This window comes from Dendronephthya gigantea, unplaced genomic scaffold (genome assembly GCF_004324835.1).
Source record: "Dendronephthya gigantea isolate DGI-Jeju-01 unplaced genomic scaffold, DenGig_1.0 000111F, whole genome shotgun sequence".
In the NCBI taxonomy this organism is placed as follows: domain Eukaryota; kingdom Metazoa; phylum Cnidaria; class Anthozoa; order Malacalcyonacea; family Nephtheidae; genus Dendronephthya; species Dendronephthya gigantea.
Window position 1 is genome coordinate 158,484 of NW_021163121.1, and position 14,446 is coordinate 172,929.

General features: G+C 36.1%; 3 protein-coding genes across 3 annotated transcripts in view; all 3 read right to left on the reverse strand.

Moving 5' to 3' along the window:
* Positions 1-2,793: 2,793 nt before the first annotated feature.
* Positions 2,794-14,446, reverse strand: part of LOC114535139 (ADP-ribosylation factor-like protein 13B) — a 29,263-nt gene continuing 17,610 nt past the window's right edge. Inside the window, exons 9-13 of the mRNA XM_028556517.1 lie at positions 4,777-4,858; positions 4,542-4,661; positions 4,182-4,455; positions 3,523-3,584; positions 2,794-3,394 (exon numbers count right to left, since the gene is read on the reverse strand). Of these exons, the coding sequence (XP_028412318.1) occupies positions 3,326-3,394; positions 3,523-3,584; positions 4,182-4,455; positions 4,542-4,661; positions 4,777-4,858 (607 nt within the window). The 3' untranslated portion in view covers positions 2,794-3,325. The remainder of the gene's footprint in view (positions 3,395-3,522; positions 3,585-4,181; positions 4,456-4,541; positions 4,662-4,776; positions 4,859-14,446) is intronic.
* Positions 5,221-7,594, reverse strand: LOC114535136. Its single transcript, XM_028556515.1, has one exon. It carries the CDS (start codon positions 7,150-7,152, stop codon positions 5,647-5,649), a length of 1,506 nt encoding a protein of 501 aa, XP_028412316.1. The 5' UTR covers positions 7,153-7,594; the 3' UTR covers positions 5,221-5,646.
* LOC114535138 (muscarinic acetylcholine receptor M3-like) lies at positions 7,693-10,667 on the reverse strand. Its single transcript, XM_028556516.1, has one exon. The coding sequence runs from the start codon at positions 10,336-10,338 to the stop codon at positions 8,884-8,886; it is 1,455 nt and encodes a 484-aa protein (XP_028412317.1). The 5' UTR covers positions 10,339-10,667; the 3' UTR covers positions 7,693-8,883.

A 14,446-nucleotide genomic window follows, 5' to 3' on the forward strand; every position in this document is an offset into this window, starting at 1 on the left:
CGTAGATCGTAAACTTCCTAATCAACGTAAGATGCTGTATATTCTTACATTTATAAGATTCACTGCACACTTTCGCCACGGTAGGCTTTTTATTAGCCAAAAATAAAATGCGCTAAATGATTAGCCAGTTCTAATGAGTTGACAGTTGAAATATTTTAAAAACTGTCACTCAAATCATCGCTGCATATTCAATCAAAACGTAAAGTTGAGTTGGGCAGAACGTAACCTTGAGTAGGGGTGAACAACGATAAAAATTCGGCGCGCGGCGCGTTTAATTGCAAATATAGCAGTATGTCATCTTGAACTGGTTTTGTTGATTTAGTTTAGTTTTGACCTTCATAGTGTCGAGATTCTTTTATTTAATAAAAGGTGGTTTACGTATACAGTCGCTTCTGTGCATCGATTTTTCTTATAACAACGAGTAGTTTATAGTTGTTTCAAAATTGCTCAAATTTTGCACGTTTTGTAAATCTCTGAGCATAAACCCTCTCTCATATTCATTTAAAAGTAGAGCGAACTAAAAGCATGTCAAATATTCTGAAGGTTCTTTCAGCAACTTTCATGGAATTGATTTGAATTTTTAAAGGGGATCGACGTACGGTCATTCAGTGTAAACAAACGTTTTGGTTACATTTTAAACCGCAGTGTTTCCAAAAATATCCCCTTTGTTATGACTGTTATTTTAAGGTCTGTTTACACAAAGTTGAATTTATTGGTACGGTACGGCTAAAATTGGTACCCGTGCACATTGTTATTCTTTCCCAGGCTACCAACACAAAAGCCGAGCATCAGACTAGTCCCTAATCCTCTTTACCGCGCCTTGCATTCCTGTGACGGCCAAGCCTTCATCCGTCTAAATGCGAATTTAAGACGAGTCTAGTCCTGACGGGATTCCCGTCCAACTTACCCTAGACGCGAAGCTAGACTGGTGAATGCGGTCACATACGGGGTCACGTCCGAATTTACCAGTCTAACTTCGCGTCTAAACAGAGACGTTATTAGACGAGTTTCCCGTCTCTAGTATGAATTCGGCTATTTATTAACGAATAATTTATGGTCCTGAGCCTGCATGACAGAGCTGTCAGTGAGGATCGTTTGCAGAGGAATTTCTCGGAATAAAGCATTAGGTATATAATCGTTTTATAAAATAACAACAAGGTAGTCAGGTAGTGTTTCAAGTTTGATTTCAATAACGAAATTATAAAAGCTAAATTCTCATAAGTTGCAACCCTAAATTCTCCAGAGTTTTGTCGTGAGAGAAGCGAACGAAGCTATACATGTTGTAAACAGTCGGGTCAAAACAACTATGAAACACTACAACGCAGGGGCCGCGGTTGTTCGAAAGGTGGATAACTCGCTATCCAACCGATAAGTTTTATCCAGCGTGTGATTTGCGTTGCACGAAGCTCAGTTAACTTTATCCAGTGGATAAAAATCGCTATCTCCTGGATAAATTTATCCAAGGTCTGGATGTAGTTTAAATCCACTATCCAGTGGATAAATTCAAAGATACAAGATAACAATGTGAACAATTACGATAAAAAAGGACAAAAACTGTGTTTCAACAAACTAATTTACATGATTGTACTCACTATTAAAAATGTTTTCGAAGTGTAATCCAGCCAATCTTTATATATTTGTCGCAGCAGCGTTTCACGTTCCCTACATATTCCGTTCCGAGCGGCGGTCACAGGTTTGTCAGTAGCTATGCTAACTGTTATGTGTTACCCTGTTTAAATAAAGTCCATCAATCAATCAATCAGTCAATATACAAAGAAGGATTCAACCTATTCCAAGGAAACTTGCTAATATCTAAGTAATTTCATTCATGCAATAGACAAGTATAGACAACAAGGCTACGAATTTTGTTCTATGCTTAGATTAGCCAGGAATTAGCCAATCAAAACATTAAAATAGTGTTCCTAAATTTGCTATGGAACCGAAAGGCAAAGCGTCGCAAGGTCATGAAATAAAATTGCAATGTGTTTTATAAAATCTCTACTGATTATGTGAAGTGCAAAGTTCGAGCAAATCATTTGTTCAAGTCTTTTCCATTCAGTAACTACTCGAGAATTGGTGATGATTATGAATTCAATGTTATAAATGCTTAGCAATAGCTGACGTTGTAGTACGAAATTTCAGGATAATCCTGTTTTCTCCTGGTAAGTTTTAACTTATCTATTGGATAGCAATCCACTCCACCATCCAAGCTTCGTGCAAAACGTTTTTACCCAATGGATGACTATCAACTGGATAGAAGATTCATCCGTTGAGTATGTTATCCATTTTTCGAATAACTGGCCCCAGATTTGCAAGGTCGTGATCGTCTTCAAATTACGAATGTTGACTCAAGTTCGCATACACTGCTTATTAAACAATTTTTACAGTCGTGCCAATTGAAGTGTTCCGAAAAATGTTGACCAGTTCAAAAGTTAAGTTTGAAAAGTTCCTTAAAAAGTTCCTTAACTTCCTGTTTTCATTGACCAATCAAATTTTATATTTTATTCTTGAGCAATTTGATTGGTCAATTAAACAGGAAGTTAGGAACTTTTTAAGGAACTTTTCAAATTGTTGAGGAATTGTTCAGATGTGTTCCTTCTATACATCTTAGCATTCGTAACTAACTACTCGTTCACATCCATAAAAAGAAGAAAATCGCATATAAAATCGCAGCAAAAATTGCAAATGTGAAGATATGTGTTTTAAAACAAGACACAACATTCAAGGTGATACTTTGACTCTATTTCAAAGTTATAATAAAGCCTGAAGTTCCCAATGTTCACAGCATTTATCAGAATATTTCTTTTCTAAAATTGTCGCTTGGTTCTGCAATGTCATTTTATTTACTAAAAGTGCATGCTTTTAAATTGAATAAATAAAATACCATTTGACTGTCATGTGAATATAAATCACATCAAAATATTATTTATTTATTGCGTATTTCATAAAACAGAGTTAAGGCTGCCTACATGACGCAATTTAAATACAATATATTCACATATTGTATATAACCCAATTACATGCAAATATATATTATATACACTTTCATATCTACAAATAATTAGATAAAGAATTGCCCTAATAAATATCATTGATTCTAACTATAAAATTCCTATGTGAAATTGCTCTGATTTTCCACAGCTCTAAAATTTCACTAAATTCGACGAAAAAGCTCGCGTTGCTATGGAAACTTGCCATAATGACGTCACCAAAGCCGTCTCAAAAGACAAACTGATTTTGCCATCGCGGGGACATTAAGTGTTGAGAAAGGATTATTTTGATAATTTAGGATGACGACGTCATCGTGATATTGACAACGATGACGTCATGTCATGACGTCGCAATCTTCTTCATTCGGTCGTGGTCGAAACGAGCGACTATGACCATTAAAGAACTATAAGCAAGAGAAGGTATATTATAAATGGTGGAGCAAACCACAATATCCTAAAATTCCTGTTTTGGCAAGGCCTTCACTATACACCACTTCACATTCATAAAACAGTTTAATATTATATCAATTACCTGTTCCAATTGATTATTTTCATAAAAAACTGGACTTGTCGTAGGCGATGGCGAACAAAGATCTATAACAAAATTAACTCAATCTTTAGACAAACATGGAAGATTATCCATCATTGATTTGGTGTTACTACAGAAGGAAACCTAAACTAAACTAACTATATTGATAATGGATAGCTCTATCAGTTCTAAACTGTTGTTCCAAGAGGTCCAGAAAGGATAATCTCTTATTGATTCAGTATTACTACAGGAGGACACCTACACTAAACTAACTTTATTTATACTGGATAGCTCTATCAGTTGTAAACTGTTCTTCCTAGAGGTGCAGTAAGGATAATCTCTTGTTGATCCAGTGTTACTACAGGAGGAAACCTAAACTAAACTAACTTTATTTATACTGGATAGCTCTACGAGTTCCAGACTGTTCTTCCTAGAGGTCCAGTAAGGATATCTCTTATAGATCCAGTGTTTCTACAGGAGGAAACCTAAACTAAACTAACTTTTTATATTGGATATCTCCATCAGTTCTAAACTGTTCTTCCTAGAGGTCCAGTAAGGATCATCTCTTATTGATCCAATGTTACTACATGAGGATGATCCCAAAGGATCTACACTTTTTGATTCAGTTTTAAAGCCTACAATCAAAGAATTTTCAAACTCACTGTTGTGTAGCGGAGCCCTGATTGGCTCTAATTTCCTGCCATTGCCAGGGAAACCGTTTAATGGGGTCGATGAACCTCTCCAAGCAATCGGTTTCAAAACGATTCCAGCGTCGCTATTCTCTCCATCGTCACTCGGAACAGTTTGATTACGTTTCGCTTTCTTCTTCTTTTTTCGTTTCTTCTTAGTTACTGCTTGGTTTTCACTCTCGTTTAGTTGATGAATATTTTCTGACAGAGGTTCTTCGATTTTATCTTCGGTATTCCGTTGATTAACCTGATTACAAGAGATATTATTAGTTTAGAACTGATAGAGCTATCCAATATAAATAAAGTTAGTTTAGTTAAAGCACAACTCCCCACGTTTTGTGACTCAGGTTGTTCCACATTTTCGTCAACATTTTCCACATTCTCTTCCTCAAATTCTAATTTTTTTGTTCTGTTTCCCTTCGTTTTCGAGAGATCCTTTACCCTTGGTAACACCTTAACAACAAATTGTTTTCAAAAGTGTTACTTTTTTGGTAACCGACGAGTGTTTGAAATCGTATTTCAAGAAAAAAGCTTCAATTTTCTGAATTATTGTAAAAATTGAACTTACATTTCCAAAAACAACGCCTTCGTCATCAGAATCGACAGTCTCTTTATTTTTAGCGGCTTCCTTTTTTCGTTCGGCGCGTTCTCTGAAATATGAAATGAAAGCGTGAAATAGCCGAAGGACAACAGAATACATAGGCAGGGTAGTTAAGGACATAGATATAGAAGAAAGGATGGGAAAATGATGTAAAATCGGTATGATGTAGGGACATGTGTACACAATTTGAGTGTGTGAGAATTGATATTTGGATACAACTAAATGTGTAGAGATGGATATTTGGATACAACTAAAGGTGTGGAGATGGATATTTGGATACAACTAAAGTGTGGAGATGGAGATTTCAATACAACTAAAGTGTAGAGATGGATATTTGAAGACAACTAAAGGTGTGGAGATGGATATTTGAATACAACTAAAGTGGGAGATGGATATTTGAAGACAATAGAAGGTATGGAGATGGATTAAGAGAAGCAACTGAAAATGCAGCAATGATCTGAAAACCGACAAAAAAATTAAAACGGCAAAGGAAACATTTAGACTGAAAATTAATCCGGCTTTAGCTAAATCTTAGAGTTTATTTCATATTTCAAATATCACACTACAATTGATATTGATAAAGCTAACCTAATCATTACTAACCAAATTAGTGTGTCTAAGTTAGTCGAACTAACAAAACAATCTGGCAATGTTGTTTAATTCTTTCTTCACAAAGTCATTGCTTCTCACACAGACAGAGCAAAATCAGCGAGTTCACAAAACGCAACAAAAAGTATAAATGAGCCTTTAAAAAACTTGACCTTACGTCTTAACCGCACTAGACCATTGAAAAAATGCAAGTGGTTTTAACATTTTCAATGTGATCATTAAATATGACTAGGACTTGCATCCAAGCAATATCTTAAACGTTTTTCTATACCGCCCCAAGCGCCAACAATAGATAAAGGGATTGACTGCAAAATTGAGGCAATATATAAAACCTATGACGACGCTCAAAAATCCGTTTCCATTGTTACTGTCACGTGCAGCCTCATGCCAAATCTGTAAGAACAAGGTTCCAGGGGCAACCGTGATCACGGCCACAAACGCTATGATGATTATGGTGTTTAGAAACTTTTGTTCATTTCCATTGTTGATGGTTTGGAAACGTTTACGCTTTTCGACGGATAGATTTTGTGGTGAAGGGTTTTGCGTGCTGCTAGTCGAGGCTCCTGGCTCATCATTTCGACTTCGGGCACGAGTAATCTGATTCCGAACACGTTCGTCTTGAGTTTGGGAACGTTTATCTGGACTTTCAGCACGTTCGTCGTGGTTTTGAACACGTTCACGAAAGCACTGGACACGTTCGTCATAAACTTGAATACGTTCAGAAAGACTCTCTGCACGTTGAACATTTCCAGCACGCTCATAATGACCTTCGGCACGTTCATCACGATTTGGAGCACGCTCAGTATGAGTTCCAGCACGTTTATTTAGTTCCAATTCAGATCGTTCTTTCTTTTCCTCAACAAATACATCCAGACTACACGCACGGTCAGTTGCGCTCCGAAAACGCTCAAGCGAATCACGAGCACGATAACTATCATTCACAGCACGGTAATTTTGACTTTGAAACGGACCACAAATTGCATCACGAACTAAGGTCTTATTCGCAATGTGTTCATTTTCGGAATACGAAGATAGGGTTCGTCTTGAATCAGCAATAGTAATAACTTTTAAAGTATCGGTCGAAATACAACTTTGGTTGGAGGTAAGGTTTCTTTGCTGAGAAGGAAGTGCAGATCTTTTTTCTAACATGGATTTCGCTTGCTTTCTCAACAGGTAATATGTCTTCCCGTACAAGAGCGCGGTCAGGATGATCAAGGATAAAGCGACGCCTGGTTTTGCCAACAAATCGTTATCGTTTGGTGCGAAAATTCTCTTCAACGAATGGATTGAACTGAGAACCCACACCATACCAATCCACACAACCATTCTGTTGCCGCTCATGAAGAAACGGTGTTTAAAAGGATGACAGACAATGAAATATCGGTCGAGCGCTATCGAAAATATGGTCCCCGTTGAGGTATATAGCAATAAAAACTGAAAAACGAGACAAGCTTCTATGGTGGAGCTCGGGTTCACAGTTGGTATTAGCGCAAAGTTGTACATCAGATCAGATAACGCCAAATTTCCGATGAGATATGTCGCTGAATTTCTGAAGCATTTTAAAGGATCTTTGACAAGGGCTACCAACAGCATCGCATTTGATAGAATCCCAATCACACAGACAAAATACATCGGCAAATACTGTATTTCGAAAAAGTTCGAGATTGACATTTTGTATGCAGTGAGATTGACTTGATGAAATGAGTCCTCGATATTATTATGAATTGAAGTCATGTCGAGGATTCCTGTTTATTAAAAGAGCGGTTTTAACTATTGCGAGCGTTACTTAAAGCAACTTTTAATAATAATAAAAATTTTGATCATTGAGGTATTAACAATCACTAACACGGGATTAAATTGAAAAAAAATTGCTAAAAACCACAAGTTTTGCTCCAGAATGTCGTCTGTCAAATGAGTTACGTTATATTTTCCGCAAAGTTAACGGGTTGACTTCAAAATTTTATGTAATATTTTAATATTTTGCACTAGATCACTTGAACAACTATTTATTTGAAAAAAACATTAATAAACCGCATTCCAATTTCAATAATGCATTTGATAAATGTATTTTTTATGATCGGAACTTGTTTATGAAAATACTTATTGATTAACATAAAGGCCCGTTTACACTTGTAATTTTAGGTGCGATTTTCTTCTTTTGGTAGATGTGAACGAGTGACTAGTTACGAATGCTCTGATGTATAAAAGCTCTTATTTAAACATCAGTAACTAATTCACCCGTTCACATCTATCAAAACAAGAAAATCGCATAAAATCGCAGCAAAAATCGCAAGTGTAAAAGGGGTCTTAAACGATACGAAATTCATAGTGGATTTTATACTTCACATGGAAGACACGGGAAGAATTTGTTATATTAACCTGGGACGGTTGTATAAAACTTTCATACTAGATTTTGAGTAGGTAAATCATAGTTACCTCTAAAATACACGATTCTGATTTGCTAATTCTGTCACTAACTATAGTTAAAGGTGAACTACCGTTTTATACAACCGGCCGCTAAAATTTAACTCGAATTTTTGGGTAGAGGTGCTAAAGAAATGATCTTCAAGAAAATATATTTTTACAGACAGGAAAGTGATATTTATTCACAAATCCCAGCTGGCGAGATTGCTAGCGAAATGCTTATATCATGGTGCGGATTTTGAACATATCAAAAGTTTAAGGTATTTTTAAAAACTTTGCAATACATTTTGTCATTGAAAAATCTTGTCTTCATAGATTTACTAGCCTTTATACATGACATCAAATCGGGAATTGCAAATCAGATTTCTTTTTTTTAAGTTGCAGGAAACTCCTGATTTGACGTCATGTTCGGTAAATTTAAAGCCTAATAAATCCATTAAGACAAAATTTTTCGATACCAAAATGTATTGATATATTCAAAATTCGCAACCATGGTATAGGCACTTTAATTGTCACAGCGAGGTCAATTACATCGATGCTTCGATTTTCTGTTCATATCTGCAGTTTCAGATAAACATGGATGTAAATAGAGTACCTAAAATAGCTTAGACTGCGATTTTAGGAATCATTAACTGTTGTTACGAAGTTCAACAAGAAAAAAACGACTATATGTCCCACAGCAATGGGTTGAAATAACTTCTGCACTCCCTCGAATCTCAGAACACCTATCAGAAGGACAGCTCCATTGTTTTTGCGTACGTGTGATTCGTCATGATTCGTCACTCAGCAAGTACCGTAAATAGAGGCAATCACCCCCCTGCCAATATATGAATATTGGGCCATTTTAAACATTGACAGGGGGGTGTGATTACGGTACTTGCTGAGTGACAAATCATGACTAGTCATGACAAATCACATTTACGCAAAAAACAACGGAGTTGTCTTTCTGATGGGTATTCTGCGCACTGAGCTAAATGTCGCCTGAACCTAACTGGACCATAAGCTTAACACACACCCTCAATACGAACATTCAATATATAACTAGGATTTACATTTGAGCAATATCTTAAACGTTCTCCTATATCGCTCCAAGCGCCAACAATATATGAAAGGATTGAGCGCAAAATTAAAGCAAAATAACGTCTCTACGACGGCCTTTACAATTCCAGGCCCATTCCTATTGTCGTGTGCATATTTATGCCAAAATTGATAGAATATCGAGCCAGGTACGACAGTGATGACGGCTAGAAATGTAATTATGATTATCGTGTTTAGAAACTTTTGTTCTTTAGCATTGTTGATGGTTTGGGAATATTGGCGCCTTTTGGTGGGGAGATTTTGTGATGAGGAGTTCTGTGTGATGCCAGTAATGTCTCTGGTAAGATTATCACAATTATCGTTCTCATTTCGAGCACGATTAATCTGATTTTGAACACGTTCGTCTTGAGTTTGGACACGTTCATCGTGAGCACGTTCATCTTGGTTTTGATCACGTTCTTTGTGAATTACATCACGTTTATCACGATTAACCAGATTCCGAATACGTTCGCCTCGAGTTTGCACACGTACCTCGTGAGCACGTTCATCTTGGTTTTGATCACATTCACTGTGATCTTCAGCACGTTCATAATGGCTTTTCGCACTTTGATCACAACTATGAGCACGTTTAGAATTACTTTCATCACGTTTATTTTGATCTTCAGAAATATCGTATTTTTTCACAGCAAATTCACCCGCACTGTGGGCACGTTCGTTTTCGCTTTGAGCACGCCCATGCAGATTACCAGCACGATAAATTTCATTCCCAGCACGCGAATTCTTAAATTCACCGTAGCCTGCACTGGCAAACGAATGCGAATTTTCACTTGAGCTTTCATTTTTAAACTGCCCAGCCTGGTTGATACAATTCTCTGCATCTTTTGAAATACTCTTATTGGTTTCAAAATCACTTTGTCGCGGAAAGAATGTCGACTTTTTACCTAGAATGGCCCTTGCTTGCGTCTTTAGTGTATAATACGTCTTGCCGTACAATATGGCGGACAGTAAGATAAAAGTAAAAGTGATTATTGGTTGAGCTAAGAAATCGCTCTCGCTTCGTACAACAATTCTCTTTAACGGATGCACTGAACTCAGGAGCCAAACTATTCCGATCCAGAAAGCCATCTTGCGACCGTTCATGACGGAACGATGTTTAAATGGAAGGCAGACCATGTGATATCTATCGATTGCAATCGAAAATATTGTCCCCATTGACGAATATAAAGATAAAAATTGTAAGACGACAAAAAATTCGAAGGCTTTTCTTGGAGTAATCACACAGTTGTAGATCAAATCTGATAGCGCAAGGTTTCCTATAAGATATGTTGCTGAATTTCTGAAGCATTTCAAGGGATCTTTCACGAGGGCAACCAACAACATTGTATTCGAAAGAATCCCGATAAAACTGACAAAATAGGTTGGCAAGAAATGGAGCGCAAATTCATCCGAGACTGACATGTTGTTGTATGTAAGATTGCTTTAAATATATGAAATTGAAACCTCTATATTAGTAGAAATGAAAGTAATATCGGAATTCTTCTCGCTTTTTTAATTAAAAAGACCGCGAATTTAATCATTATAGCTCGGTTACTTTAGACAAAATCAATAATAGTAATATTCTGATCCTTCAAGGGATACAATAAACAAACTATCCATGCACGTATGATTAAAATGAAAAGGAAGAAATAATGCCAAAAACACCACAAGCTATATCTTTCTTGGCAAATGACCTAAGTATAGTATTTCTCGCAATATATTTCAAGGATTTTGTTTAATGTTGTATAGGTAATACTGTAATAACCGATATATTACTTTTTCAACTGTTCCTCGCTTGAATTTAAGTTGTGTATGTCTTTCACTCGAAATTAAGACGCTTTAAAATTTATTATTAATAAAACTCAATCTCTAAAACAATAAATCTTTTCAGCTTTTATGCAAATTGACACATTTCAAGTCACATGGTCTAAAATGGTCAAGTTTTATTGGCTATTCTATGCTCACGACATCTGAAATGGGTTAATTTGCATGCAAGCTGAAAATGCCTATTCATCTGCATTTAAACTAAATTATGAATTAACAAGACGTATTCCAATTTCAATATTATAAGCTATGTCTAAAAATATATATATTATTACAATGATAGAACTCATGTCTATTAAAACACTTATATTGATTAATTATTAATATGTAGTAGATACTAAATATTAGAGTCACGTTGATTTTTTACATTGCAAAGAATAACTCATTCATGGTGAGAATACATTTCTTCCTAAATATACCAGATAATGAAGCCATGCATATTCATCAACTTAATGTCTCGAGATCTTTGTTATTTTTATAGCGTAAAATTAACACCACCAGTGTTAACGACATTAATTAAATAGTTTAGACTACGATTATCAATCATTGTGACAGAAATATGTTCTAGCCATATGGCCAAAAGTGAAATTTTTAAAAAGCGATTGATTTACTATATTTTACAGCGTCCGACACCGCGGAAGTTCGTAAGCCTTAGATGCAATTCTTAATACGTCGGCTTTAAACTTCGTGAGAAAAAAATTTATAAATACTCAATATAAATATGTCTGGCACGAAAGATTTGAAGCTTGTACACGGCAAAAACGAATCGTTTGAATTAATAACCTTGTGTATACTTTAAGCCTCAAAATGGCCATTTCACAGCTGTCAGATGTGTTTGATGAGCTGTCAAAATATTGCAGAATGCGTATTCAGAAGAAAAACTAAACTTTTTAACGTTATTTAATAGTTTTCTCTTTGATAGCGCAATTTTTTAACCCATTTTCGCTACTAACTTCGTAATTTTCATTAGTAATCGAGATCGTCTACTTTGTAGTTTCTAAAAACAATTTAAAAACATTCAAAGCTTCTAAGTTTTACATCCAAACACCAGTTTAAACGATTTTCTATATCGCTCCAAACGCCAAAAATAGAGGACGGGATTGGCAGCAAAATTGACGGAGAATATCGTCACGACGAGGATCTTTGGAAATGAACTATTTAATTGTGGACAACACTGAAATACAATCGTTGCCGGGACCACAGTAATCACGGCTACAAACGCGATGATAATTATGGTGTTTAAAAACTTCTGTTCCTTAAAATTGTTCATGTTTTGGGGAGATTTGCGTTGTTTTGTGATTGATTTTGTTGTCATGCTCGTCGTAGCTCTGGTAGAAATATCACAATTATCGTTTTTACTTCCAGCACGATTAATATTATTCTCAACACGTTCCTCTTGAATTTGGAAACGTTTATCTTGAGTCTCAGCACGTTCATTATGGTTTTCACCACGTTCATTTAGGCATTTGACGGGTTCATCTTGACCTCGAGCACGTTTAGAACGACTTTTGTCACGTTCAATCCCGTTTTGAGCACGCTCATGTGAATCGCAAGCACGATAATCTTCATTTTCGGCACGGTTATTCGTGCTCTGAAATTGGCCAAAATCTCGACTGCAAACAGTGTCATTCGGATTTTTGACTTGTTCAGTTATGGTAAACGAATTTTCTTTTCTATTTAAACATGAATTTTCACTAAAGCCAGCGATGGTGGTGCAATTCTCGCCGTCAGTCGACATACTTCTGTTGGATACAACCTCAATCCGCTCTGGAGAAAAGGCAGATCTTTTTCCTAACATAGACTTCGCTTGTTTCTTCAAAGTATAATAGGTTTTTCCATAAAATACAGCCGTCAGTATGATTAATACCAAACCAACGAAGGGTTTTATCCTTCCGTCCATTTTGTTCAATTCAAAATTCACCTTCACTGGATGCACAGAACTTAGAACCCACACCATGCCAATCCATACAACCATTTTGTAACTACTCATAAAGAAACGGTGTTTAAAAGGGTGACAGACCATGAAATATCGATCGAGCGCAATGGAAAATATAGATCCCATTGATAAATAAAATGAAAAATATTGTAACAGCAAAAATTTTTCATCAGAGGTAACTTTATACACATATGGGATCAAGGCACAATTGTACATCAGATCAGATAACGCCAAGTTTCCGATGAGATATGTCGCTGAATTTCTGAAGCATTTCAAGGGATCTTTGACAAGGACTATCAACAGCATAGCATTCGCAAGAGCCCCGAAGGAACAAACGACGAATATTGGCAGGTATCTTATATCAGTTTCCTCTGAGAGAGCCGGCATATTGCACGCGCGATAGAGCCACTTCGATGAAATTAAACCAGATATGACAATATTTTGGATATATATCATTATTATTTCAAATCGTGCAGCTTTTTCTAGTTCATAAACACAGTTTAATAATTGAGCGGTGTTTTTTTATCAATAAGCCCGAGTTTCATGCAATTTCCTGAATGCATTATATAAATATGTATTGAACTGAAATTTTTCTATTAAAACACTTAGTGATGAATCGGAAATGAAGCGTGATATATTCGACTCATATTGAATCTGACTCTGTCAGAATAAAAACGAATATAGCTTGAAATATATATGTATATGGGTCAATAATAATAATATGATTTAATAATTCAACACTTATATAGCCCTATTTACAATGACAGATCAACAGCGCTTAACACGTTATGTTAAATAAGAAATCTTACAACTAGTATATGCAAGATAAATTACAAATGTAAGATAAGAACAGAGTAGGTCTATACATTACTTCTATGTTCACTTCACTTCACTTCACTTTAGTGTTAATGTGTATTTTAAGGCGGTAATGACGAGTATAGGTGAGCTAGGGTAATCAATTACGATTTTGTGGCGCTTTACTCGATGTAGGTAAATTCTAAAGGTTTTTAAAGGTTTTAATTTCGAGTGGAATCATACACAACATTAAAACAACTCATTCTGTTAGTCCAGACAGTAAAAATTTCAAAGACTGCATGAAGATTTTCAATAGGCCTTGAACGAATGAATAAACTTTCTGCTTCGCAAAACGCCACAAACGAAACTCCTAATTTTCACAGCGAAACACAAGCAATATCGTTTTGCGATAGTTTTTCAGTCGTATGAAATAGATGAGAGGGTTTATGGCGAAATTTAGACACAACAATGTCATCAATGAACCGTAAACATAGTTCAACCCATTTTTCGAAATCTGATCGGTAACAACCTGACCGTAGATGGCAACTGGAGTGAGACACCCAACGGCAATAACTGTAATGAGAATCACAGTTCGCATAAACCTTTCTTCACTCGCTACACGAAGCCTATGACCATACCTCGCTTCGTTGGTGCCTTGGAGTGTTTTAACTTGCCGTTTCAAGGCCAAACAAGCCAGAAAATACATGATTACAATCATCACGATGATTCCAGTTAAAATCCCGTATTTATACGCAATATATTCCTCGTTTGGTCTCGTTGCAATAACGAAATACAAAGGGATCGCCACGCTTAAGAGCCAAATCGCTATAATCCAAACGGCAGCTTTCTTCCCGGTCATCAAAAAACGGTGCTTAAATAGGTGAGCGACCATCCTGTAACGATCCAAGGATAAGGAAAGGATTGTCAAAATCGACCCGTAGAAAAACGTGTAAGACATTAGACGCAAGAGCGGTT